Here is a 27377-nt window from a genome sequence, read left to right as displayed (position 1 = left end):
TGGGGTATAAACTATTCCAGCTTCTGATATCCAGAAGTGTGTGTTTTACTGCCTCATTATTATCACCACCTTGTTTCCTGGATTGCCTTGGTGGGCTTGATCTGGCATATAACTTCCCCTTGACCTGTTTCCCTCAATCTCTGAATTGCCTTCTTATTCTTCACTCATATGAAACATTTGCATGGAAGGTGGATATGCACTCATACATCATGTCCTCACTGACACTCTGTGAGTTTGTTGGAGATAGCAACAGTTCAGGAATGCCCTCAGAACCTTTCAACTAGCCCAGGATGTCTTAGGACTTCCACCTCCTTTGTTTCTTTGTCACAATGGATGCATTTCTCAATTGTTCCTTAGATAAAACACCTCACTGCTGTTGAGTCGATTCCAACTCATAGCAACCCCTCCTTGGGTTTCTGAGGTGGTATCTCTACAGTGGTAGATTGCCCAGTCTTCCTTCCAAGGATTGGCTGGCTGGTGGGTTTGAACTGCCAACCTTCTGGTTAGCAGTCAAATACCTTAGACACTATGCCATCAGAGCTCCTATTCCTTAGATAGTCTTTGCCATTTATGGGCAGTGGAACAGAGGGGCTGGGAACAGAGAATTGTAGAACTGGTAACCCACAATGCTTGTCACTGTCTATTCCTCATATGAGGATTCTGTTTAGCCCAAGTGGTTTGTGATCAATTGATAACCTAAGGAGCTCTTATTGCATAGTGGTTAGAGAATTTGGTTCTAACCAAAAGGTTGGTAGTTTGAATTTGAACCCACCAACTGCTCCATGGGAGAAGGATGAGGTAGTCCACTTCCATAAAGGTTTACAGCCTTGGAAACCCTATGAGGTGGTTCTACTCTATCCTGAAGGGTTGTTATGAGTCGTTATTAACTGGATGTCAGTGGGTTTTGGGTTAATGTAAAGACTGGCAGTTTGCACCCACCTAGCAGCTCTGTGGAAGAAAGGCCTGGTGAAATGATCCCATAAAAATTGAAGCCAAGAAAATCCCATTAAGCAATTCTACTATGTAACACATGGTGCTTTGTAACACATGTGGTTACATGAGTTAGGAGCTGACTGGACAGCAATTAACAATTGTCCTTATAGGAGAAGGCCCTAAGAGCTCTCACATCTTAGATAACATGTGGCCTCTCCTTGCTCAGTCCCACCTCTCACTGACCCATTGTCATTGAGTGAATTCCAAATCGTAGTGACCTTATAGGACAGAGTAGAACTGCATAATCTTAATGGAAGCAGAATACCACATCTTTTTCCTCGTGGAAAGGCTGGTGGATTTGAACTGTGAGCTTTTGGTTAGCAACCAACCACTTAACCACTGAGTTACTAGGGCTCCTACCCTCACTCAATCCCTGCATCATACTTCTCTCCAGCTACATCATCCTTTTTGCCTTTACTTACATGTGCCATTGATTTTCATGATTTGGGGCCTTAGTTTATGATTTCTTCCACCTGGCAAGCCATCCTTTAAAAGCTTTAGACATCCTTCTAGGCTTAGCCACATGCCAGCTCTACATGAACCTGTCCTTGATTCTTTTCTCAAGCCAGACTAACTGCCATTGAGTTGATTCTGACTTATAGCGACCCCATAGGGTTTCCAAGACTGGAAATCTTTATGGAAGCAGACTGCCTCATCTTTTTTCTGCAGAGCAGCTGGTGGGTTCAAACCATTGACCTTTTGGTTAGCAGCCAGATGCCACTGTACCACCAGAGCTTCTTTGAATTCTCCTAGCCATATCTAATCAACACTTCCTCTGCACTTCAAAATACTGATGTTTAGTTTCATCATAGCCTTTTTCAGTTTGCTGTTGTTAAAAGTTAGTTGTGTTCTTGGCTGTCTTCTCCAATGGTTTGCAAATTTCCTCAGAACAGGAACTGAATTTTACATTCTTACAGAACTAAGCACATTGTAGTCACTCAATAAATCTTTAATAAATGGATGGACATTTCCCTTTAGAGAACAAGATCAAACCATCAGAGAAAGGATTTATGAGTTCAAAACGTCAGGACCTGGAGATGTGTACAACTGAAATCTCTTCACCTTTGTATCAGGGTAAATGTGTCTGATGGAGCACCTCCTCACTATGCTAAAGTGTTCCTTACAACCACACAGATCCTATTTCCAGTTTTATAGGTAATAAGGGCAATCACAAAATGATGGTGATGATGATAGCCAACGTTTATTGACCACTCACTATATAGCAAGCAATTTTAAACATTTTATATGTATGTACTTTTTAATCCTCAGGCCATTCGTGTGAGGTAGGCACTAGTATTTTCTCTTCGACGAATGAAGAAATGAATGTAGCTATTTCTATCAGTGATGTCGTATTGAAAGTAAGACATTCAATTACCATAAAAAAAAAAAATCAAAGTCACTGCAATGGAGTCAATTCTGACTCATAGTGATCCCTTGGGTTTCCAAGGTGGTAAATCTTTATAGAAGTAGATTGCCCATTTTTCCTTCCATGGAATGGCTGGTGGGTTTGAACCACCAACCTTCTGGTTAGCAAAAGTCTTAGGCACTATATCACCAGAGCTACTTTCGGTTACCATAGATAGTAAACAACAAACAAACAAACAAAAATCTGGTTGCTGTTAAGTTGATTCCAACTCATAGAGACCCCATGTGTTGCAGAGTAGAACTACTCTATAAGATTTTCATGGCTATTATCTTTCGGAAGCAGATCACCATGCCTTTCTTCCCAGGTACCTCTGAGTGGATGTGAAATGCCAACCTTTCAGTGAGAATTGATCACTTAACACTTTGTGCCACTCAGAGGCTCTTCTGTAGATAGTAGAGGCCTTAATATGGAGACCAGGAAATGGAGAGCAGGTCTTTTTTCTCCTTATTGCAAATCAATGTAGGGCATCCACAAGAAAGAGGTGACTTTCTTCTGCCACCATGAGTTTCTTTCGTAAGCTCTGCATCCTTTCCCTAGAAAAGGAAATACAGCTCTGAAGCCCTGGCACAGATTTGTGTCCTTTTTCTTGCCTCTAACACATTCAGCTTTTATTTCAGTGCTTGGATGACACACAAACTATGATTAATTGAGAACCTGGTTTTGGTCTTTAACTGTGACCATTTTCTTCATAAAAGCCTCAATAAATTTGATTCAAAGGGGATTCAGCTTGTCTCTTTTAGATGATTAATTTATTTGGAAAGGCAGGATGGTGTCATAGAATGAGCACAGACTTGGGAGCCAGACAGACCCAACAAGTAAAGGAAGGAAAGTAGATAAAAGGGAATTGCACCAGGGGAATCTCAGGGGTTGAAAGGGAAGCAATAGCATCGAAGAGCAAAAGTTCTACCCAGGCCCTTTGGCAGTTGTTAAAAAGTGGTCTTGTTTTAGGTAGCAACTTGGCTATCCCAGTGCAAGTTAGTAAAACCACTTCTTTGACATTTAAGTTGCTTCTTGCTCCATTTGATCTTGGCTCTTTATTATTCGCTTTGTGGCTGGGTTGAAGCCCCTTCACATCCCCAAACCTCAGTTTCTTTGCTTGTAAAAATAAAGAAAATCTCTGATGAGAATGTGGGTATGAAGTGCCTCTTGTGGCATGTCTGGCATTTACAGATCTTCTTTGCACATCAGCACTTATTCGCTGAGTCTCAAACACCATTGAATTTTATTTAATGTGCCATTAAGAAAGAACTATTGCTACCAGTTAACTATAACATGCCATTTCTCACAAGAGATAACCTGGATTTTAGAGATACTCAAATGTGAAAAATATATAAGAATCAATGAAATCAAATAAATGTTTGTGGAATGAAAGATGAGGGGTTCACTTGCACATAGTACAGAGTCTTGTATTAGAAGCATACGGAAAATAAAATTAAGTAGAGACATGTTATCTGCCCTCAGAAAGCTTTTCTGTGTAGAAAATGTTAGGAGCCACCAACTGGTGGTGTTCATCTTTGGAACAAAATCTCCTCCCAGCCAGAGCATCCTGGCATGCAGGCTCAGTACATTAATTTCCAAGTTTGTTGTATGTTTGTTTGTTTTACATTTTAGGATGCTACCAATTGTTTCAAAGGTACATACATATACTTTTAGGGAAAAAAAATGTTTAAATTATTTTAACTTATTTCTCTGAATTTATGTGTGTGTGTGTGTGTGTGTGCATGTATCTATGTCAAATAGCATTTGCCACATTATTATAAAGTATGAAGTCCAATCAAGGAGTAAGAGGATGGTGTTCATAGAAGTCTACATGTTGTAGGTGCTTCTGTACAATGTGCCTCCAGGGGAGGGCAGTGGTGCTTCAATGGTAGAATTCTCCATTTCCTTGTGTTTCAGTTCCTGGTCAATGCACCTCATATATAGCCACCATCTTCTGTTAGTGGGGGCTTGTGTGTGCTATGATGCTGAATAGGCTTCATCGGAGCTTTCAGACTAAGATGAGCCAGGAAGAATGGGCTGATGGATCTACTTCTAAAAATCAGCCAGTGGAAGCACTGTGGATCAGCAATGATTATGGTGATGGCATAGGACCTGGCAAATTTTCGTTCCAATTGTGCATTGAGTTCCCTTGAGTTAGGGACAACTTGATAGCAGCATACAACAGCAAGGCCTGTTTCAACCCCTCCTTGCAAATCCTTTAAGCCTCATCACCTCCACTAGTGATAATCTCTGTTGAGAAACTAACAAGGACATTTGGAATCAATGCTGAGCAAGGTCGGGCAGCTGTGGTTAGACTGGGGTAGACCTCATTTCACATCCATAACCAAGTACTGGCTGACCAGACACCCAAACCGAACCCACTGCCATCGAGCCAATTCCTGATTCATAGCAACTCTATAGGACAGAGTAGAACTGCCCTATAGGGTTTCCAAGGTTGTAAATCTTTACAGAAGCAGACTGCCTCATCTTTTTCGTATGGAGCGGTTGGTGGTATTGAACTGCCGACCTTTTGGTGAGCAGCCCAGTACTTTAATCACAGTGACACAATAGCTCCTTATTGGCTCACAGGTGATACTAATTTAAGAAAAGCCTTTAGCAACAGGATGCCTTTAGGTAGTAGACACATCAAAGAGGAAGATGGATGAGAAGCAGGGGAGGAGGTAGTCACTGCAAACGGCTCAAGGAAGAGAAATGAAAAGTTGGGAGCTGATAACAAAGAGAAGCCACATTCAGGCCTCTGGTGGTTTAAAAGTACAAGGTGTTCTCTCAGTTTATTAGCATCTTGGCTTTCTTGAGCTAACCTAATGAAACCACTTCACTGGTGTTAGAAACCATTGATTGCTGTCCAAGAGAGATTCTGAATTTGCTGGATTTGATGTCTGTTAGAAAGAGGGAAAGAAGTCCTGGTGAGGCAAGCAGTTCAACACTCAGCTGCTAGAAGTTTGGCAGTTTGCACCCACCAGTGGCTCCATGGGAGAAGGACCTGAGAACTGCTTCTACAAAGATTACAGCCAAGAAAACCCTGCTGGTCAGTTCTGCTCTATCATCTGGACTCATTATAAGTTTGAATCAACTCAACAGCACCTAACAACAATGGAAGGAAGGGAAAGGCTCATGGTTCTGAGAGCATTCTGGACTTGGACCATCCCTTCATTCTCTCAAATGAGCGCTTGGGTTTGTTACTGACTAATAAGTCAGAAAAGTGTGGCTGAGATGTTCCTTTAACCACAAAGACTTGAGGAGCTTCAGGCAAATAGAAAATGCTCTCTGTATTGTGAAGGCCAGACCTTTTGGAAATCGTTTGAAAGCATTTCCAACCCTCCAGAGGTTGCTGTTTGTGCTCACACTGGTATGCTCCATATATCTGAGTTCACAGGGAGAGTTGCACTGTTTTTCTCGGGCTTTCCTTGCTGCCTACATGTTGGTGATTAAGAAGCAGGTTATTCCTGAGGAAGAGATTCTGTGTTTCTGAAGGAAAAGTCACTGGAGCAGCATTTGGAGAGAATAAGACTGCTTCTCTGGAGTTGTTGCTTGTGTCAGGAAATACTAGAGCATCATTCTGGTTTCATGAAAGGAAAAAAAAAAAGTTGTGACTTAGACCTTGGCTCTGTTCATTTGGCTTCCTCTATCTAATGCACACCACACTGACAAATACCACATCTGTCTTGAAAAGCTAGTGCACAAAAAAACTATTCATTCATAAGTGTAGCTGTTGTAAGAATCTTTATTTGTTGTTACCACCTCTTATGAATGAGAATGCAAAGTTTGGTTTTGAGAAAGACCCTGAAATAACTATAGGTCCATTAGTTTTTGGGAAACTCTGAGGAAGCACTATCTGAAAGAGAATACTGTGTATTTCCTAGTGCATTTTTAAAGCATTAATATGTCCCTTGTTGCCAAAACATAACTGGGAATGTTCTGGGAAATATAATTTAATTTTTATGTTTTGGGTTCATTTCAGCACTGGTTATTTCAGTGCTTCTTAGATCAAGTGTATCAGGGATTGTTCTGCCTACACCACATGTCCTAGTGCCTTTGTCATTCCTTCCATTTGGGGTTTGCCTTCTTATACAGCCATTTATTTCCCTATCTATTAGCTTAATCTTATTTTCACTTCTACTTTGACATCTTAATGACAACACCATTAAAGCTGTTTCTGCTGGCTTCATAGTGAATTCTTATAATTGAGCTTCTCAGCAAGTTTAAAATATGGTTGATAACTTATTCTGATTCTAGTTCAGAGGAGAAAAAGGAGAACCACAGACTGAGGACATTCTCTTGCAGAAAGTGGATTATTTGGTGAAGGGACTGTCTTCATGACAATCTGTCAGGGTTTTCAGTGGGCAAATACCTTCATATCTAAGCTTGGCCCTTGATGTTTTGAGCTCTGGAGGGTTAGGAGAGGGAAACAAAGGTAGGAGTGCTCCAGAGTATCAAACTTCTACCTGGAAGGGTTCGGGCAGAACCAAAGCAGACTCACAGCCATCCTCTCAGTTCCCACCTTAAGATTGTTGTTGTTGTTAGGTGCTGTCGAGTCATCTCTGACTCGTAGCGACTTTATGTACAACAGAATGAAACATGGTCCAGTCATGTGCCAGCCTCACCATCCTTGCTATACCTGAGCCTATTGTTGTAGTCACTATGTCAATCCATCTTGTTGAGGGCCTTCCCCTTTTTCGCTGATCCTCCATTTTACCAAGCAAGATATCCTTCTCCAGAGAATGGCCCCTTCTAACAACATGACCAAAGTAGGTGAGACAAAGTCTCACCATTCTCTCTTCCGAGGAGCATTCTGGCTGCACTTCCTCCAGGACAGCTTTGTTAGTTCTTTTAGAAGTCCATGTACTTACAGTATTCTTTGCCAACACCACAACTCAAAAGCATTAACTCTTTTTTGGTCTTCCTTATTCATTGTCCAGCTCTCACATGTGTATGAGGTGATTGAAAATACCATGGTTTGGGTTAAGATCCAAACCAAAAAACCAAACTCACTGTCATCAAGTCAGTCTGGATTCATAGCAACCCTTCCAAGGTAGTGTCTCTACAGAAGTAGATTGCCCAGTCTTCCTTCCAGTGGCTGGTGGATTTGAACTGCCATCCTTCTGGTGAGCAGTCAAATGCCTTCAAATCCACACACCAGGCTTGCTTGCATCTTTCTCTACTCTGTTTTACATTTGAGCCACTGGAGGCATTTAAAAGACAATCATGTTTATTTGAACACTAGTTTAATTGTTCATTTATTCCTTTTCATACTGTTAAGCCTGTTGTTAAACATATTGACTGTGCTCACTGATATAAATTAAGTCCTGAATTTCTGTTTCACCTACTAAACTTGTAATTTTCTCCTCCAAAGAATGAGCTGACTAGTGCTGGTTTGTCTTGGAGAGAGATATATTTAAGAAGAGTCCACTGTCAGAAAATATATATAACTTACTATTAATATACTTTGTGGAAGAATTAATAGTAGGACTATGTGTGGAGGGTCCTATATAATTTCATTAATTCTTTGGCATTAATATTTGGCTTCTAGAAAGAAAATCTTGAACCAGACAGAGTCATCATATATTTGGGATCAGCAAATAGTCCTTTCTCAGTAACACTTGCTGGCAATTCTTAGAGTAGAAATTCACTGCATTTCAGTAGTGGGAGGAAATAAGAGTACCCACTTACACATGAAGACTAAGGTATGCCTAACCCAAGCCATGATATTTTCAATCTCCTCATATACATGTGAAAGCTGGACAATGGATAAGGAAAACCTAAGAAGAGTTGCCACTTTTGAGTTGTGATATTGGTGAAGAATACTGAAAGTACCACAGACTGCCAGAAGAATGAACAAATCTGCCCTGGAAGAAGTGCAGCCAGAATGCTCCTTGGAAGCGAGAATGGCCAGACTTTGTCTCATCTACTTTGGTTATGTTGTCAGAAGGGACTAGGCCTTGGAGAAGGATATCATGCTTCATAAGGGGGGGGGGGGGCTCAGCAGAAAAGGGGAAGACCCTCAATGAGGTGGATTGACACAGTGGCTGCAACGATGGGCTTAGGTACAGCAAGGATTGTGAGGCTGGCACATGACTGAGCAGTGTTTTGTTCTGTTGTACATAGGGTCACTATGAGTTGGAGCCAACACGATGCCACCTAACAACAACAACAACAATTTACAGATTTACTATAATCCCAAGACAGATACATCAGATGTTTGTGTGGAGAGGTTGAGAAGGATGACATGGAGTTCAGTTGAGTGGTTTTTTAAATTGATATTTAATTCTGCTTAAGATACCACTGAGGAGCCCTGGTGATACAAACCCCACGCAGTGGCTCTGTGGAACAAAGACCTGACGATGTGCTTCTGTGATGATTACAGCCAGGAAAACTCTATGGGACAGTTCTACTCTATCACATGGAGTAGCTACGGCATCCTAACAACAACACAACAATGAGATACTGCTATAGCAACAAGGGCTTCATCCCATTCTTACAGACACTTTCACACAACACAAAACACTGCTTACTCAGAACAACTAACCGTTATTAGAGAATAACTGCTGTGAGGTCGGTCAAATGAGGTTTTTGTAAAAGGCATTTCTACCTATAATTTAGTTCAGAGCTGGTTCTCAAAGTTTGGTCTGCTAAAGAATCACCTGTAGTGCTTATTATAAATGCAGATTTTCATACCAATGTCTCCCATACCCATCCAGATTATTACTTAGTAATTTTAAGGTAAGGTGTCCTGGTGGCACAATGGTTAAGCACCTCTCTGCTAACCTAAAGGTTGAGAGTTTGAAGCCACCAGTGGTTCTGCGGGAGGAAAGACCTGGAGATCTACTCCTGTAAAGATTAAAGCCCGAGAAATCTTACCGGTGCAATTCTACTCTGTCCTGTGTGGTCACTATGAGTGGGAATCGGCTCTAGGGCACATAGCAGCAACAAAGTTTTAAGGTAAGCTCCAAGAACCTGCATCTCAGTAAGCTGGGTGATTCTTATGCAGGTATTTCAAGAAACAGACTCTGGAAACACTGTATATTCTTATTTTGTTTTGTTGCTTTATTTCTTAGTTGTGTCATCATAGATGAAAATGAATGGCAACACTTTTATAATTAACTTTGTGATCGTTTAGTTATTTTGTCAATTAACGATGAAAAATTTTAATTTCATGATTGTTTCTATCTTATTACTTGTGTAAGAGCTATAGTCCCCCAATATCACTTAGTGTGTCCCCCAGTACTTCTGAAAAGTATGATATCTCTAAGCCTATCAGTGTCTCAGATTTTCATAGTGTTTCACATTTTGCAAAGCCCTCTTCATGTATATCCAAAGTCTTTTTGATTTTTCTTTTTTTAAAAAAATCCCCATAACTTAGTGCTACTGCAATTATGTAGATTATTGGAAATTGATCATTGGAAAACCAATTTTTGCTTTCCTGAGCCTAAGTAATCACACTTGTATCATTTACATTTCCAACCATTTCATGTTCTTAATATCTAGGGTATTGGATTAGCACTGGAGCATCCTGTTCTTCCAGTAAAAAATTAGTTTCTGTCAAGTCAATTCTGATTCCTGGCTAGCTTATGTGTGTCAGATTAGATCTGTGCTTGACTGAGTTTTTGATGGCTGATTTTTTGGAAGTAGATCATCACCAGGCCTTTCTTCTGAGGCACCTGTGGCTGAACTCCAGCCTCCAATCTTTTGGTTAGCAGCCAAACGCATTAACTGTTTGTACCACCTGAAAAGCAATCAATCACTCAAACAAACAAACAAACAAAAAACCAGTTAGATCCTGCTGAAAGAAAGAAAGAAAAGAATGGATTTTAATGCTGCACCTTTATAGCAGAGTGAATGCAAACCACAGGTGCATATTTGAGGAATGCCTTCTGGAAACTTCAACTGATAGTAGTTACCTTGCCTTGTAACCATACAAACTTCCTATGACATGCGTGACCTTGGGAGGTTTCAGAGCTCTGAATTCAGGGAAGTAGAATTGTCCTTCTTCTGCATCACAACATACAGTGGCCTGAAGAAGGTGCTGTTTCCCAGGAAAAGGACTTAACCCCCCCCCCCCCAAGAAATACGTAAGGCCATAGTTTGAAGAAACAAGTATTGCTAAGTGACTCACTCTGAGTATTCTGCCTTAATCTGGTTCTATTCTGTGAGAGATCTATTTAAGATAACTTTGAGTATCTCTTTTTAAAGATCAGATATGAATGAGAAAACTTTGTTTGACTTGTTAATCTTGTGACAAACAGTTTATGCCCAATGTAGCTTCCCGTCTTTGCTGACTGGTAATTTCAGGGGATTTTCCCTTTGTAATACTCCGGAGAAGCCTCGAAAAATAAACAACATGGTTGCTTATTGGTGGGAACATATGGGAGCAGATGTTGGTTAGAAGCAGCATATGGTGGCAATATGATAGCAGCCTGTGAGTACAGGAGGCCGCGTGCTGGGCCTTCGTGCTTCTGTGCCTCTCAGGACATCCCGAGTCCTATATTTCCCATAGAGAGTGTTCTTCTGACTGGAAGGTGTAATCCATATCTATACTTGTGTGAAAATATGTCTCTAAGATCTGATTAGTGGGATGCATGTTGTTAGGGAAGATTGGCAAAGGTAAGTTACAGGGTATAGAAAAAGCCTTCATTATCTGTTTTAAGGGAGCTCCGGTAGCATAGTGCCTAAAGCACTGGACTGCTAACCAGAAGGCTGGTGGTTCAAACCCACCAGCCACTCCTCAGAAGGAAGCTTGGGCAATCTACTTCTGTAGTGATACTGCCTCGGAAACCCAAGGAGGGGTCACTATGAGCCGGGTCCGACTCGACAGGACATAACAACAACAACATCTGTTTTAAAATCAAGTGATAAAAGTAACAAATCTGACAAAACATTGAAAGAGAAGTCAACAAAGCCTTTGTCCTTTTCAAAGGAACTTGTTAAGTCAGATCTGAATTGTGGCAGTGTTACTTCTGGAATACATGCCCAATGTGAACAGAAGGTGCATGGATACTAAATGTGTGTAAGGAGCTAGGAAAGAAATATATTCATGCATGCTAGATATAGAAGTCAGGACAATAAATGAGGTCACTAATATCATTACATGTCTTGACCACCTTTTATTTGTCAGTCACATTTATAAACATCACCTCATTCAATCTTATACAAACTCTCAGGAGTAGTGTTATGTAGTGTTATGCCTGCCCCACAAAGTAAGTTAAGGGGCTTGTGCAAAGATTCACAGCTAATCAATGGCAGAGTTCGTGTGTCTATCAAGATCTTCTCATGCAAAAACCCTATATTGATTTACTTGAGCAGAGATAGGGAAGTCTTTGAACACTCAGCAGTGTTTCCTCTTTAATTTCTATTATTTTTTTTGTCTATTATCTTTTATAAAAACACGGTAGGCAGGATACAAGATCTCTTTCTGTTACTTTAAAGAAAGCAAAGTTCCAAATTTCAATACGTAATAGCTATCATAATCGACATATGCTTCATCCAGTCCCAAACCAATGTACACTTGCATTTTTGACTCATATGAGAAGGAGTATTCATACACAGGTTAGAAATAATGACAGGTAGTTTAAAAAAAAAAAAAAAGACCTGGGAATCTAGGCCTACTAAATGGGGAAAAAAACTTAAAAAAGTTTTATTCTTAATAGGTAGGCTGTCTTTTGTCAAATGAGATCAAGGCCTTTCATATTCATCTTGACTTCTAGTATAAGTTGAGGTATTTATTTTGCCGTTTCAGCATAGAAATTGTCCATTGTTACTCTAACACTAGAAGGAAAAGTGAGTTCAGGAGCCTGTGAAGCTAGTTAAGGAATGCCAGAAGACCTGGAACTGGAATCCAGATATCCTCAGTGGATCATTTAGTGTCTGATCCTCTGGCTCTTATTTTATCCCATGGTCCTCAGTAGCAGGGAGCTTATATTACAGGGGGAATGAAAAGAACATTCAGTGAGTCCCTCTTCTACTTTGAATCTTTGTATAGCTCTATGCAAGGCATCTCTTCAGTAAAATAGCTAATGACTGTGCTTTTTAAAACTCCTAGCTGTCTGCCCAGTTGTTACAACACCCTCTGGCTCAGTGGGCAGCTTGTGCTCCAGACAGTCCCAGGTGCTCTGTGGGTACCTTGGTGAGTATCCTTGTCTGTTTATACCTCATTTGACATAGTGATATCAAGTCCATTTTTAGTATTTGTCTCCTGTGGGGAACTGGTCAGAGGCAAAATAGAATTCGGAAATGCTGAGCAATCACAAAGGTGCCCTAAATTTTCTATTCAGAGTTCAAAAGAGAAAATCCATGAATAGCTTTGAAGTAATATGATGACTTGATTGCAGTATGTGAAAAAAAAAATGGATTGTGGGTATATAAGATACATGTTCTAAGGGTTACAGAGTGATTTGCAATTTTGATCTTCTGACCCCATGGAAGCCACTCTCTTGAGGGTTGAAGAATATAACCTGGGTGTCAAAGGTCCCTTCTTTGTCAGCCTGAGGCATTAGATCAAGGGGACTGTATCTTATTTGTTTCTATATTCTTATTCCTGGCACAAAATAGTTGCTTAATTAATGTTATTTTTAATTAATGTTTTATTATGTTTAAGGTGAAAATTGACACAGCAAATTAGATTCCCATTTGATAAGTTCTACACCAATTATTCAGTGATTTTGGTTAAATTGATTAATGTTTTTTGAACTGAAGTGGGAGAAGGAGATTTTTTCTCTCCTTGGAGATTTTGGAGGGAGGCCTGTGGGAGAATTAAGCTAATGCCATTATTTTTTACTTTCGTTATGATATTTCTGTGTTGCATAAAAAAATGTATCATGGTGGGTCAGGCCCTCAGCTGACTAGATGTGGGAGCTTGCCACTTGCACTAACCACTTAGAACTGACCCTAATACCAAGTGCAAACTCTTCAGAGCAACTGCTGCATGTTAGGCTGAGGGCACTAGCGTCAGAGTTCTCCACCCCTTTATGACTTGGAACATTCGACAATTCAGCCAGCACTTACTGAGTGCCTAGTTGGGAGCTCTGGTAGCATTGTGCCTAACGCACTTGACTGCTAACCAGAAGGCTGGTGGTTCAAACCCATCAGCCCTCCTCCGAAGGAAGATAGAGCAATCTACTTCTGTAGAGATACTGCATCGGAAATCCAAGGAGGGGTCACTATGAGTCAGATGTGACTCAATGGTGGTGAGTTTGGTTTTTGGAGTTTTAGTTTATGTTGGGCAATGAAATCACAAGGACCAATAGGATTTGGATGATCCTGACACTTAAGTAATTCCATGGCCCAAATTGTTCCTGCACCATGCTCAGGAAGAGTGCTAGTGGAAAAGCCTGGCATTAGTTCATTCAGCATTTTTAAGGCCCTGAGAAGGTTTGGGTTAAGTTGATTCTAAATGTAGGTAGAAGTCCCTGACAGGGACAAAGGAAATGTTTTTGTTACCATAGTAGAAGCCTGGTTCACTTGGATTTTCACTCTGCAGTTTCTTCAGTGGTATAAACCTTAGCTTCTGTGTAGGAGACCTGGGTTCAATTTCTGGCCAATGCACCTCATACACAGCCACCATGTCTATCAGTGGACACTTGTGTGTTGCTGTGATGCTGACCAGGTTTCAGTGGAGTTTCCAAAGTAAGACAGACTAGGAAGAAAGGCCTAGTAATCTACATCCAAAAACCAGCCAGTGCAAACCCTATGGATTATGACAGCCCTATCTGCAACCAATCAGTGGGATGGTGGACTGTCAGGTAAGCTTTTGTTCTGTTGTTCATGGGATGGCCCTGAGTTTAGGGCTGACTCAACAGCAGCTAACAACAACCTTGCTTCTTAGGAAGCAGTATAGTTTATTTACAGTGCCTAAATTGGGATTAGGAGCTCTGGTAGTGTAGTGTCTAAGGCATTTTGAGGGAGCTCTGGTAGCATAGTGCCCAAGGCACTTGACTGCTAACCAGAAGGCTGGTATTTCAAACCCACCAGCCACTCCTCAGAAGGAAGATAGGGCAATCTACTTCTATAGTGATACTGCTTCGGAAACCCAAGGAGGGGTCGCTATGAGTCGGGTCCGACTCGACGGCACATAACAACAACAAGGCATTTTGATTGCTAACCAGAAGTCTGGTGGTTCAAAACCACCAGCCCCTCCTTGGAAGGAAGGTTGGGCAATCTACTTCTATAGAATATTGCCTTGGAAACCCAAGGAGGAGTCGCTATGAATCGGATCTGACTGGATGGAAGTGAGTAAACTGGGATTGAGAGTACTGTGTACTGCCAGAAGAATGGCTTCTGGTGGCGCAGTGCCTAAGGCATTTGACTGCTAACCAGAGGACTGGTGGTTCAAACCCACCAGCTGCTCCGTGGAAGGAAAATGAGGTATAAGTGAGCCAAAAGAATCGACAAATCTGTCTTGGAAGAGGTATAGCTAGAATTCTCTGTATAAGCAAGGATGGCACATATTTTGGTCGGAAGGGACCAGTCTCTGGAGAAGGATATCATGCCTGGTAAAGTAGAGGATCAGAGAGAAAGGGAAAGACCCTCTCAATGAGATGGACTGACACAGTGGCTACAACAATGGGCTCAAGCATAGCAGGAATGGTACAGGACTGGGCAGTGTTTTGTTCTGTTGTACATAGGATCGCTATGGATTGGAAGTGATGGCAAGTAACAACAACAAACTGGGATTAAGGAGCTCTGGTGATGCAATAGTTAAGAGTACTCAGCTGCTAAAAGGTCAACAGTTCAAATCTATCAGCCACTCTGTGAGAGAAAGATGTGGCAGTCTGCTTCCATAAAGATTACCAAACTAAACCCACTGCCATTTGATTCTGACATGCAGTGACCCCATAGGACAGAGTAGAACTGCTCCATAGGATTTCCAAGGCTGTAATTTTTTTTTATTATTTTTATTTTTGCAGTGTTCCCTCTCCTCCCCTCCCACTCCTGGTAAGCAACACAAGGCTGTAATTCTTTGCAGAAGCAGAGTGCCTCTTCTTTCTCCCACAGAGCAGCTGGTGGGTTTGAACTACGGACCTTTTGGTTAGCAGTCAAATGCTGTAACCACTATGCCACTAGAGTAATCCGTAAAGATTACAATCTATAGGGCAGTTCTACTCTGTCCTATAGAGTTGCTATGAGTCAGAATCAACTCAATGGCAATGGGTTTGATTTTGGTTTTGAAACTGGGATTTCCTCAAAAAGAACGGATCCTATTGAGAGTATACATTTATTTTAACACATAAAGCTCAGGATCTCTGTAAGCTGCCATGTGAATAAAAAGAGTGAGAGATTCAATCTAGGCTTTAAAGATGCCCTTTTGTGAGACATTATATTTTGCTGTGAAGCTCTATATTTTAATTTTCTTTTACCATCTAAACCAAGGAATAAATTCCACTTTTTTCCCAATAGCTCTCTTTGGAAAGGAAAAGGGAAGAGAATGGGAGAAGGAAAACATTTGTTGAACACTGCCTGTGTCCTTGGGACTTAAAGACACACCGTCCTAGTCCTCCTACCAACATTGGATCCGGTGTGGGTGACAGTCCCCATTTTTCAGGAAATTATGCCTTCTTTGTCCCTGGTCATGGAGCTGTTAGTGTTGTTGTTGTTGTTGTTGTTATGTGCCGTCGAGTCGGCCCCGACTCATAGCGACCCCTCCTTGGGTTTCTGAGGCAGTATCACTACAGATAGTAGGATTGCCCAACCTTCCTTCCGAGGGAGCTGTTAGTAGCAGAGCCAAAATCTGAATTCAGCTTTGGCCTGGCTACTTTCTACCATACCACAGAGACCCCAAACATCTTTTCCTCTCCCTTTGGAATTCTGTCCCATTCATTTTATAACTTTCTTACCTACTAAGGATTAATTTTCTTTTCAGCATTTCCTACTATAGAAAGCAAGTTGAGAGGCCTATCCTGGTTCCTGGGGTGGTTTTTCTTTTCAGACACTCCTTCTCACTTGGGATTACTTTCAGCCACTTAATTGCTGCAAGTTTTCCCTCTTTCTTTGGTCAAAAAACCTTGGAAACCCACTGTGCTCTTTACTGAGACTGGGAAAATCTGAAGTGTGTCTGTGGGTGTGGAAAAGGAGACAGGGTGCAAGCTCCACTGAGATTCCCATGCAGTGGGGGGCCCTTCCATCCCACCAGCTTTCAGGCTTGTGGGAGAACTCTGCAGACCCCTTTCAAACATTTCCTGCAAAGCTGCTGAGTAGTGGGGCTCTGCTTTTTTTTTTGTCTCTGTTCTTAGAAATAGTAATTGAGTAAAAATGTAAGTGAGTCTATGCCAGGCGGCAAGTGTCCAGGGTCAGGGTGGATTTCTCCATGCTGAGTGTGATTGTGAACACTCGTTAAGTTGAGTCCGGCCGGTGCCAAGCAGCTCGAGGGCCATCCCTGTCACCTTGCGTGAACTGCCTTTCCATTCCAATGAGATGTTGGGAGTGGCTGGAGAGAGAGAGAGAGAGAGCATGGCCCTGTGGCGCCTCTTGCTTTTCTCACTCTGAAACCTGGGTGTAGTTGATAATGTGTTCTGACACTGATGCTTGGACTGGTGGCTCTGATGCTTCATAAGCTTTAAATAAAAAACTCTAGTGTATGAAATAGTCCCCATTTTCCACAGCCCATGTGGCTGCATAATTATTTTTCTCTCTTTCAATTCATTATCCCCAACAATATTGAATCACATGAGGCTAGCCTGCTGGAACATTTTCCTAGTGAGATTCAGAAATACAGAGGGTAAGCCATATAGACAGTTTCTCTATGAGTGAAGGATTAATGGACATGAAGGTGGAGATGGTGAGGTGGACTAAATTTATTTCAAGCACTTACTGAGCAAGAGGCTTTTAAGTAACTCAGGTTTTAAAGATGGGGTTCCTTAAATGTGCCCTCCATTTATATTTCTTGAGGCTTCTTAAGAAGCAAATTCCTTGGCCCTGCATCGAAGCTGCCAAATCAGAATCTCTGGGGTGGATGGGCTGAGAAGTCTGTACATTGTAAACAGGTCCTGCAGGTGATTCTGACCTTCAAGAAAGTTTCCAACTGTTTAAAGCAGTAGAGAGCAGTCCTGGTGGCACAATGGTTAAGCGCTTGTCTGCTAATGGAAGGGTGGGTGGTTTGAATCTACCAGTCACTGCACAGGACAAAAGACTTGGTGATATGCTCCTGTAAAGATTATAGCATAGGAAACCGTATAGGGGAGTTACGCTCTGTTCATGTAGGGTTGCTGTGAGTCAGGATTGTCTCAACAGGCCCTCAATAACAACAACAAGGCAGTGGATCCTCAGGTTAAGCAGGTCTGTTGGAGTCACAGTCAGCCAGCCTGGGAGGATTTGGGTCCACAGGGGCTTCTATTTGACTGCTGCTCCTCCATGTGCATGACGCTGAATCCACAGCACAGTGTGTTTCCCATTCTACAGGTACAACATCAAGCCCCACATTTTATGATATCACACATGATATCATATCACATATCCATATCACACATGTACCCTGCTCACTGTGTACCACTGAGAAGGACCATAAGAGTGTGAGGAAGTGAATCAGTCACATGGGTGATGGATACCTAGTTTGGAAGTTGTAATAGAAATGAATTACTTCACTTAAGTGCCTTCAACTGGGCAACTGTGGAGAGAGAGATTTTCAAATTTAATGTATAATGTAGAAGCTATATATATTATATAATGTATAAGTTAATGTATAATTGCCCAAGGCAGTGCTTGATCAAAGCATACTGACCTTGTTATGACCTGAATCCCTTTCTGAGGCATTCCCTGGGGTAAGGATCTAGTCAACAATGGAATGTAAACACTGCCATCTCAACCAAACTCAGATTCGGGTAACTGGGCTTTTCTCTTCCCAAATGATATTTTTTTTTTTTAATTTTTTTTTTAACCAGAGTTATTGGAGCAGGTGAAAATCTGACCCAGCCATTAAAAAGCAAAATTAATGATAAATTACTTGATATTTTTGCTGTGCAACCCAATGTCTCCTGTTATTCTGATGCTATTTTTCAACGATCTAGTATTTTAATCTAACCATACCATATGAATCTTCAATGACTACAAAACTAGGAAGCTGTTTATGTTCTCTTGAAGAAGGAGATTTGCCCTTTCATGTCTTCTTCTTCCTCTGTGAATTTGCTTTACTACCATCTTGATGAATCACAAAATAACAGGAACATTTAATGTGGTCTTTGAAAGAATTGATGTATTTTTATAGGAGAACTACTTTGAATACAGAGACTGGTAAATAGGATGTACAGTTATATCAAGAATTTCTTATATTAAGTTATATTCAGAGGACTTAATTAACCTGCTGTGTATGTACCGGATATGGTCCGAGTCATGGTGACCCCATGTGTTTCAGAGTAGAATTGTGCTCCATAAGGCTTTCAAGGCTGTTTTTTTTTGCCCATTGAACTCTTTAGAAAAATAACTACTTCTCTCATACGGTCTATATCACTCAATAGCTCATGTAGTTATTGATGTATGAGAAGAATAGTTAGTAGTGTTAATTCCACTTCCCCACAAGTTATCATTGAAAAGATCTCTACCTACAAACATACTTGTAATTTTTAAGATAAATGTTAGACCCTGAGACCATTGCCAACTACTCTGAAAGGGATCAGATTTGAAGATCCTGAATAGAATGGGAGAAAAGTGTGGAATAAAACTCAAAATAACAAAAGAAGACAGCCTTAATGGCCTGGAAAGACAGGTGGAACTCCCAAGACTACAGCTCTTAGTTACCCTTCAAGCCAGAACTGACCTAACCCCCATGGCTCAACTTTCAGCCAAACAATAAACCTGTGATGTGAACAGTAACACCAGGGAGGTATGCGCTCCTTAGAACAATCAACCATAAGAGATCAAAGGGCAGCATTTGCCCAGGGATAAAGGTCAGAAGGCAGGAAAAGGACAAAGGGAAATGGTAACCACAAGGAGGAAGTGGGAAGAGTGATGTACATCCTGGGGATTGCAATCAATGTCATGAAACAAAATGTGTATGAACTGTTGACTGAAAAACCAATTTACTCTTAAATTTTCATCCAAATCACAATAAAAAGGTTTTTTTTTTGTTTTTTTTTTTCCAAAGAAAGTTAAGTGTCAAATGCATGCTAAGCTCATGGGAGGACAAAGTTAAAGACAGGTCAGGCTTATGGTATATTCAGTCATTCAACAACATTTATTGAGTGTCTGCTATATATTAGGCACTGATGTAGGCACTAGTAATGTTGTTATGTGTCACTGAGTTGATTCTGACTTGTAGTGACCCCATGTGATAGATTAGAATAGCCTCTTAGGCTTCTCTTGACTATAATTTTTATGGGTGCCTATCTCCATGTTTTTCTCCCATGGTGTCCCTGGGTGAGTTTGAACCACCAGCCTTTCGGTGAGCAGCTGAACACTTAACCATTGTGCCACCAGGGCTCCTTGGCACTAGCAACACCATCAACAAAGTAATCTTGTCTTTGGGAGCTTACATTTTGGTGGGGGAAGATGGACAATAATGAAAATTAAATAAGAATGTTAGAAGTTGGCCAATGATATGGGGAGAAAACAGAGCAGAGTCAGGAGGATGGGGAGTGGAGTTGCGATTTTAAACAAGCTGGCCATGGTTGGCATCATTCAGGTGGCATTTAAGCCCAGACTTGAAGGAGGTGAGAGAGTCGCCTGGGGTTGCTTCTGGGAAAGCATTTCTGGCAGAGGGAGCAGCTAGCTAGATCTCTTCCTGGCATGCTCAAGGATCATCAAAGCCTCAGAGGAGATGAGATTAAAGAGATCCTGGGGGCAGGCTGTAAAGTGAGAAGATCATGCAGGGTGGCAAAAGTGAAAGCAGGAAGTCCAGTTAGGAGGTCTTGTAATGCATTGGAATGCCACTTTGCAACTGCATTTCTAGGTGAAACCGCACTATAACAAGAATTCCCAACAGACATGCCTGTGTTAAGTTCTTTCTTTAGCAAATAGTTTTATAATAGGCTACAGTTGGTTCTGTATATAGAATGTTATTTTGTTGTTTGATTGTTTTTAGTTAATAATCCTGAGTTACTGGCAACTCACTTCCCCCTTCCTTTCTGGAAAGAGGCTAGCTTTGCACCGTTCTGTGTATGAAAATAACCCTTTGAGTCTTGCATCTTCTGCTGACAGATGTGGAATAGCAGCTGTTGGAGTTGGTATTTGCTGTGGGAACCTAGGCTGTATTGCCTAGTTATAACCATCATTGACTCAGTGGCCACAGATACATAACATAGGTGACCCACACATTGGCTTAGGAGAATGACAACTACCTTTCCCCATGTAAAATAGAGAGTTGGGCCTAGAAGGATGTTTGGATCTGTCCAGCTGTGGTTAGTGCCTGAAATACAAGTGCCTTTGCCTAAACTCCAAAATGAGATCAGAAGCTAAGGAATGTGTAAAACTATGTCTCTTACCAGCCCAGTCGCCACACATTTCTGTTGGCTTAGAGTTGGGTTTCTAATTCTTAAGTTTTGAGCAGCAAGGTGGCTTTATACTGTTGGCTTTATTCCTTCATCTATCTGTACAAGAAATAGCTATTAGGAATTTATTGTGTGTCAGGTGCTGTACTAGGCCTGGTGATGAATGAAGGAATATAGCATAGGCCCTGCCTTCAGGAAGCCTACAGTTTAGTGAGGAAGTCAGGCAGACCAAACCAAGGTAAAACAAAACAGAAAGTAAACATAGTGTGATTGATTATAAGTAAGGCTGTCTGAGAGGGCATAAGAAGAACTGTCTTACTTGACTGGGGGAGGTGATAGAAGCCTTCTTGGGAGAGGTGATATTTGCCGTTAGAATGATGAATTTTGTGATTATAGCTTGGCTGTCATCAAGCAGAAATAAGATGCTATTTATGTTTTCTGGAAGGAGAAAATTTGCCCTTTCATGTTGTCTTCTTTCTTTGTGAACTTGTTTGACTGCTATCTTGATGAATTGCAAAATAGCAGGAGCACATAATGTGGTCTTTCAAATAATTGAAGACCCACTTTGACTATGGAGACTGGAGAATAGGGCAATATGATAATATCAAGTATTATATAAAGTTGATACATTCAGAGGACATAATTGATCTGCTGCTTATGTCCTAGATGTGGTTGAGTTGATGCCAACTCATGGCAATCTCATTTGTGACCTAGAACTCTCCATGGAATTTTCAATGGCTAATTTTTCAGGAATAGATCACCAGGACTTTCTTCTAAGACACTTCTGGGCAGACTCAAACTTCCAACCTTTCAGCTACCATACATCTGTGTATGATATGTTGTGGTATAATGGGACTCTGAAATGTGACATTATTTTTCAAGGTCACAGCTACTATCTAGAGATTCTCCCAATCTCAAAGGCCAACACCAAAAGTTTCTCTCTCACTCATATGGCGTGTCCTTTGTGTGTTGGTTGTGGCTCTGTTCCATGAGGTCTTCATTTCAGGACCCAGGCTGAGGAAGCAACCACTAAGCGGGGCATGCTTGTCTCATGGCTGATGAGAAAGAGCAATAGCAGGACCATGAGATGAGGCTTAGTTGTTACCACTCACATTCCATTAGCTAAAACAAGTCATGTGCCAAGCCTGATTTCAAGGGGTCAGGAATGTGGCACAAGGGAGAAGTTTATAGGGAAGGGCCCAGTGGAGAGTGACAGCTAACATATGAATGAATGACACAAATCTACTACAGAGTAGATAGAGGAGTTGAGGAAGAGAGAAAGCTTTCACCCATGTTGAAACTTTCTATATGTGGGTGTGACATGATTTGATCCACACTGTTGCTGTGTCTGTGGAATCATGAGGAGGTTTGTAATGGATATTTATTGAGTAATTAGTAGGTTGAGTATATAAGATAGATGTAAATATTATTTCTTCCCATTTTTATATATGACTTGCTCTTCCAACTGAGACAAGTTTATATGCTATAAGAGGCATAGTTGGTAGTACCAGGCTTCTGACAAGTCCTGATGTGTTCTGTGAAGTTTATGTGTATAAGGAAAACTCTGAAACTCAGGCTTACTTCCATAACATGTGGTGACATCCCTTAGCCTGAGGCACCTAGATTGCCACTGAGGTCCTAACATGCCCAGCAGTGGCTGGTAGGTGTCATCCACAGTAAGGATTCAGGCTAAGTTTCCATGAAAGTATGTCTGTAGATGCTTAACTGTTTGCTAGAGGGAGCATGACTTTGCTGTTGATTATCTTGCTTGTGTGAGTTCCATGCCAAGTTAAACATCATATACAATGTAGTTCCCTAGAATGTTGTCTAACCTGAATCTTGGGCTCCTAACAGTAGCCCATCAGCTAGATTATTTAGACACCAGCTTCTTCCCGCAAACTGGAGAGTAACCCAGGCTGGCTCGGACATTTCCTGTGTGCTTCTCAATCCAGTGATGGCCATTGGGTCTGACTGCCCCTGAGTGTTCTAGGTAACTTGGTGCTTGCGAGTTCATAAATAATCATCTCCACAGCCTATTCTTAGTAGCAGCAGATGCTGAGCTTTTTCATCCGACTTGCGGGATCAGCAGTGGGAAAGAGAAGAAAAAATGAAAGCATTGTTTTGCACATGGCTGGCCATCTGTATTTCTGAATTGCCCTGTTGTATGTATGATGCAACTGCTGGAGCTGTTTTGCTGAATATGAACTTTGTCCACTGACTGGAGTCTAAATTGGTTTTGGATCCTTCTGAAATCTAAATGGTGAGACCATATTTTTCTAGTATTCAGTTGGATTGTATGTTTGCTCTGAAGTGGAGGTGACTCACATGTGTTCACAGCAGCAGCAGGGGATGCTTCTCTCTTTTCCTGATCCGGGTTGCTTGTTTTCTCAAGACTACTACTTATCTCAGACCATGGTGTGTATTCAGGACAGCAGGAAGGCAGCTTCCTGTGGAAATGCAGCCACTGTGGTTTCAGGGATCCTTTAATATCAGGATCTACCTGCTGTTGAGTTGGTCCTCACTCCTGGAGATCCCTTGTGTGTCCAAGTAGAACTGTGCTCCACAGGGTTTTCAGTGGCTGATTTTCCAGAAGTCACTTGGTAGTACTTTCTTCTGAGGCACCTCTGGATGGACTCAAACCATCAACCTTCCAGTTAGCCACAAGTGCGTTAACCATTTTTCCCACCTAGGGATGCCTACAAGGATCATTTACTCTAGTGTTATTGTTAGGATGAAGGCAAATTGTTTTTCAGAAACTAAGCAGGTGAAGCACCAAGAAGACCAAACTTACTATATATGCTAGTTACTGTGGCAGGGACTTGGACTTCAGCTTCAGTTACTGAAGGGCTCAGATCCTTTATTTGGGGTTTTTAGTGCTAAGGGAGGCCCTGGGTGGTGCAAATGGTGAACACATTCTGCTAATAACCTAAACATTGAAAGTTTGAGTCTACTCAGAGGCACGTCAGAGGAAAAGCCTGGTGATCTACTCTGACCAACATAGGATTGCCATGGAGTTGAAATCTCTCTTTTACTGCTAAGACTGGGTCACTGTAGTGCAGAGGTTCTCAACTTTACTCTGCATCAAAATAACCTGGGTAGCACAGAACACATATCCATGTTAGGATCAACCTCCACAAATTCTGACTCAGGTGGTCTGGAGTGGGACCTGGCATCTTTAGCTTGACAAAAGCTTCCTAAGTGATTCTAATCTGCAGCCAGCATTGAGAACCGCTGTTTGGGGGGCTTATATAACTTTTGATAAAAATGCGTTTGGTAATAATAACTATTATGATGATTATAATATAGCTATCTATAAGCTGTTGAATGCTTATAGTAGGCAATGTGCTAATTTCCATATTAGTTCTATAAGATAAACACCGTAATTATTGTCAGTTTTATATAAGGAAACTGCAGCTTATAGATATCACATAATTTCCCCATAGCCACACAAGCTATTAAGTGGCAGAGAGGTAGGACTTGAACTTGATCTGTCTGACTCCAAAGCTCATCCTATTAATTATTCCTCTAAAATTATAAACTTAAATACAAATAAAAGATTGGGGGTGCAAGAATGGAAGTTGGCTGAGTGAGAATTTTATGTATTTCTATCTATTAAGGAAACATAGTTCTTTTCTGGTAAAGGACAAAGATATATTTGGTGTCTTTTTTCCTTTCTTTTAAATCTACTATTTCTCTACTAAACACCTATGAAAGTCCAAGGCAGCAGAATCCAAGGGCTTCAATGTTGGAATTGGCAGTGGCTTCTGACCTTAGCTAGCACATGTCCTCTGTATTTCCCATTTGAAGAAGGGAATTGTTTTTTTCTTGTATGAACTAGAGGATGGATGCATCCTAGCTGTCTTCTTTTACCCAGACTGGGTAATAATCAGTGTGCAGTATAAAATCCTGATGCTTTTTATTTTATTCCCTGGATAAAAATCAACTTTATTTATTTATTTGGCCAGGCTGATAAATAATTTTGTGCACGGTGGTAGATCTGGGTACTTGATTCAAAGTCTGTGTTGATATTTTGTTTGTTTGTTTTTGCATTAATTCTTCAATGCCTGTTAAAAGATTAGAATGACCCCAGCAACTCCAAATGGACCAAACCAAACCCACTACCATCAAGTTGATTCTGACTCATAGTGACCCTATAGGACAGAGTAGAACTGCCCCATAGGGTTTCCAAGGCTATAAATCTTTACAGAATTAGATTGTCTCATCTTTTTCCTGTGGGGTGGCTGGTGGGTTTGAACCACTGACCTTCACTTTAGCAGCTGAATGGTTTAATCACTGGGGGGAAGAACCCTAGAAATTCAATCGCCAATTCCTAGCAGGCCTGTCTATCCTCATACGTATGAAGAATGTTGCAGATTGAAGCATCCAAGAAATATTTGTTAAATGAGGGAGTGAATGAACTGTGCCAGTATGAACTGTAATAGATATAACCGACTGCCATCAAGTCATTTCTGACTCATAGCAACCTTAGAGGACAGAGTAGAACTGCCTCAGGGTTTCCAAGGCTGTAAATCTTTGCAGAAGCAGAGTGTCTCATCTTTCTCCCACAGAGCAGCTGGTGGGTTTGAGTAATAGATACAGTGCCCTGCATATTGCTAAAACAAAATACCAAATCTACTGCCATCGAGTTAATTCTGACTCATGATGACCCCATTTGTGCAGAGTAGGACTGCATCACAGCGTTTTCAAGTCTGTGACCTTACAGAAACAGATTGCCAGGCCTTTCTTCCAAGGTACCTTTGGATGGGTTTGAACTGCCTACTTTTCTGTTAGTAGATTAACCAATTACGGGAACTCCTGTATATTACTAAGGGCTTCTTAAAAGCAGTTGCAGTTGAGTTGATTCTGACTCATGGACACCCTATGTGTGTCAGAGTAGAGCTATGCTCGTAAGATTTTCAATGGCTGAGTTTGTTTTGAAGTATATCACTAGGCCTTTCCTCTGAGTTGCCTCTTGTGGACTTGAACCTCCAATCTTTTGGTTAGCAGCCAAGCATGTTAACCATCTGCATCACTCAGAGACTCCAAGAACTTCTCAGGAGATGAGAAAGAGAGGTCAGAATCAATTGATTAGGGTCCCAGTTTCTCCATGAGGCCACATGGTCTCCTAGCCAACTTCTAATTGCCTATCTTGGAGAAATTTTTTGTACGCTAAACATGGTGAGATTAATAGACCTCCTTTCTTTTCTTCTTTCATCTTATCCTCACCAGCCTCTGCATAATTCTCCCAGCCTTAATGACAACAGACTGGCTTTTTATTCACTCTAAGTGACAATTTTCATATTATAAGTGAGAGAATGTTCAGAGTCCCCTGGGCACACAGGAACAGGAGAGAAGCTCCTTGTGAGCCCAGCTGAAAGAGAAGCCCGCTCTAGTCATTCCTGCCTCAGACAGTCCTATAGGGACACCTGGGTTAGACCCTGCTCTCCTTGCTAGTTTAAACTGCTGTCAGTGGAGTCATGAAGGGGCATTTAGGCCTGTATTTTTAGGTCCTTAGCCAGACAGCATAAGACTTTTTAGAGCTCTTCTTGTCTTCATCTGTGATTCCTGAGTAAAACTTTAACACATGCATGCTGCACTGAAATGACTTTTAAACTGCTCTCTGGGTAGTGTAGGAGGGGTTGGATTAGTACTCCAGTCTTTAAACAGTGTTTTTTTTTTTTTTTACTGCTAAATATCCAACAGGCTGAACAGAGGAAATTCAAGTCTAACCCTGGAGGGACCCCTGTTTAGTCATCTGTCTAGACAGACGAGTTCATATAATGGGCCTCTCTGTTTCTCTTGCTTTGTTACCACAGACGGTGGTCCCTTCCTTTAAACTTTGTGAAGATGTCAACCTTTGGTTTTTTGATCCCAACCTTCTGTTGATAAGCCAAGAAAGTGACTCACACATGAACCAACAATGACTCTTGAGTGTGACAATTAGGCCACCGTTGAGTAGAAGGAAACTACAGGCTTTGCATAAAGGGGACCTCATAAAATCCTCACTATGTGACACTGGGCGAGTCAGTTACTTTCTCTGAACCTCACTTTTCTCTAAAATGAGCACTAATAAAAAACGAACGAACAAACAAACAAAACCTTTTTATGGATCTTTAAATAAAGAAGTTATCTAACATAAAAATGCCTTGTACATGATAGTGGCTGAATAAATTGTGATTCATTCATTCATTCATTCATTCACTGATTCAGGGTGCTCAGTGAAGCCTTTAACTTTCTTTTCTTTTTGGAGACCTATAGAAAAACTTAGGAACTCTGGTAGTATAGTGCCTAAGGCACTTGACTGCTGACCAGAAGGCTGGTGGTTCAAGCCCACCAGCCACTCCTCAGAAGGCAGGTTGGGCAATCTACTTCTGTAGTGATACCGCCTAGGAAACCCAAGGAGGGGTCGCTATGAGTCGGGTCTGACTTGACGGCACATAACAACAACAACAACAACAACAACAACATAGAAAAACTGGAAATCCCAGCCCAGGCTTTAATATCAAATTGGCATTCATTGAGAAAAGCAAGTAATATATATATATATATAT

At 41.2% G+C, this 27377-nt stretch overlaps 1 protein-coding gene across 1 annotated transcript in view; it reads left to right on the top strand.

The window, feature by feature from the left end:
- TGFB2 (transforming growth factor beta 2) overlaps positions 1 to 27377 on the top strand; it is a 123313-nt gene that overhangs the window by 6174 nt on the left and 89762 nt on the right. Inside the window, exon 2 of the mRNA XM_007952459.2 lies at positions 12456 to 12539. Coding sequence (XP_007950650.1) covers positions 12456 to 12539 — 84 coding nt within the window. The remainder of the gene's footprint in view (positions 1 to 12455; positions 12540 to 27377) is intronic.

Source organism: Orycteropus afer, unplaced genomic scaffold, assembly GCF_000298275.1.
Source record: "Orycteropus afer afer isolate SDZICR_OR568_19922 unplaced genomic scaffold, OryAfe1.0 scaffold00013, whole genome shotgun sequence".
Taxonomy (NCBI): Eukaryota; Metazoa; Chordata; class Mammalia; order Tubulidentata; family Orycteropodidae; genus Orycteropus; species Orycteropus afer.
Note: the sequence above shows the minus strand (reverse complement) of the source record. Positions and strands in the feature narration are given on the sequence as shown.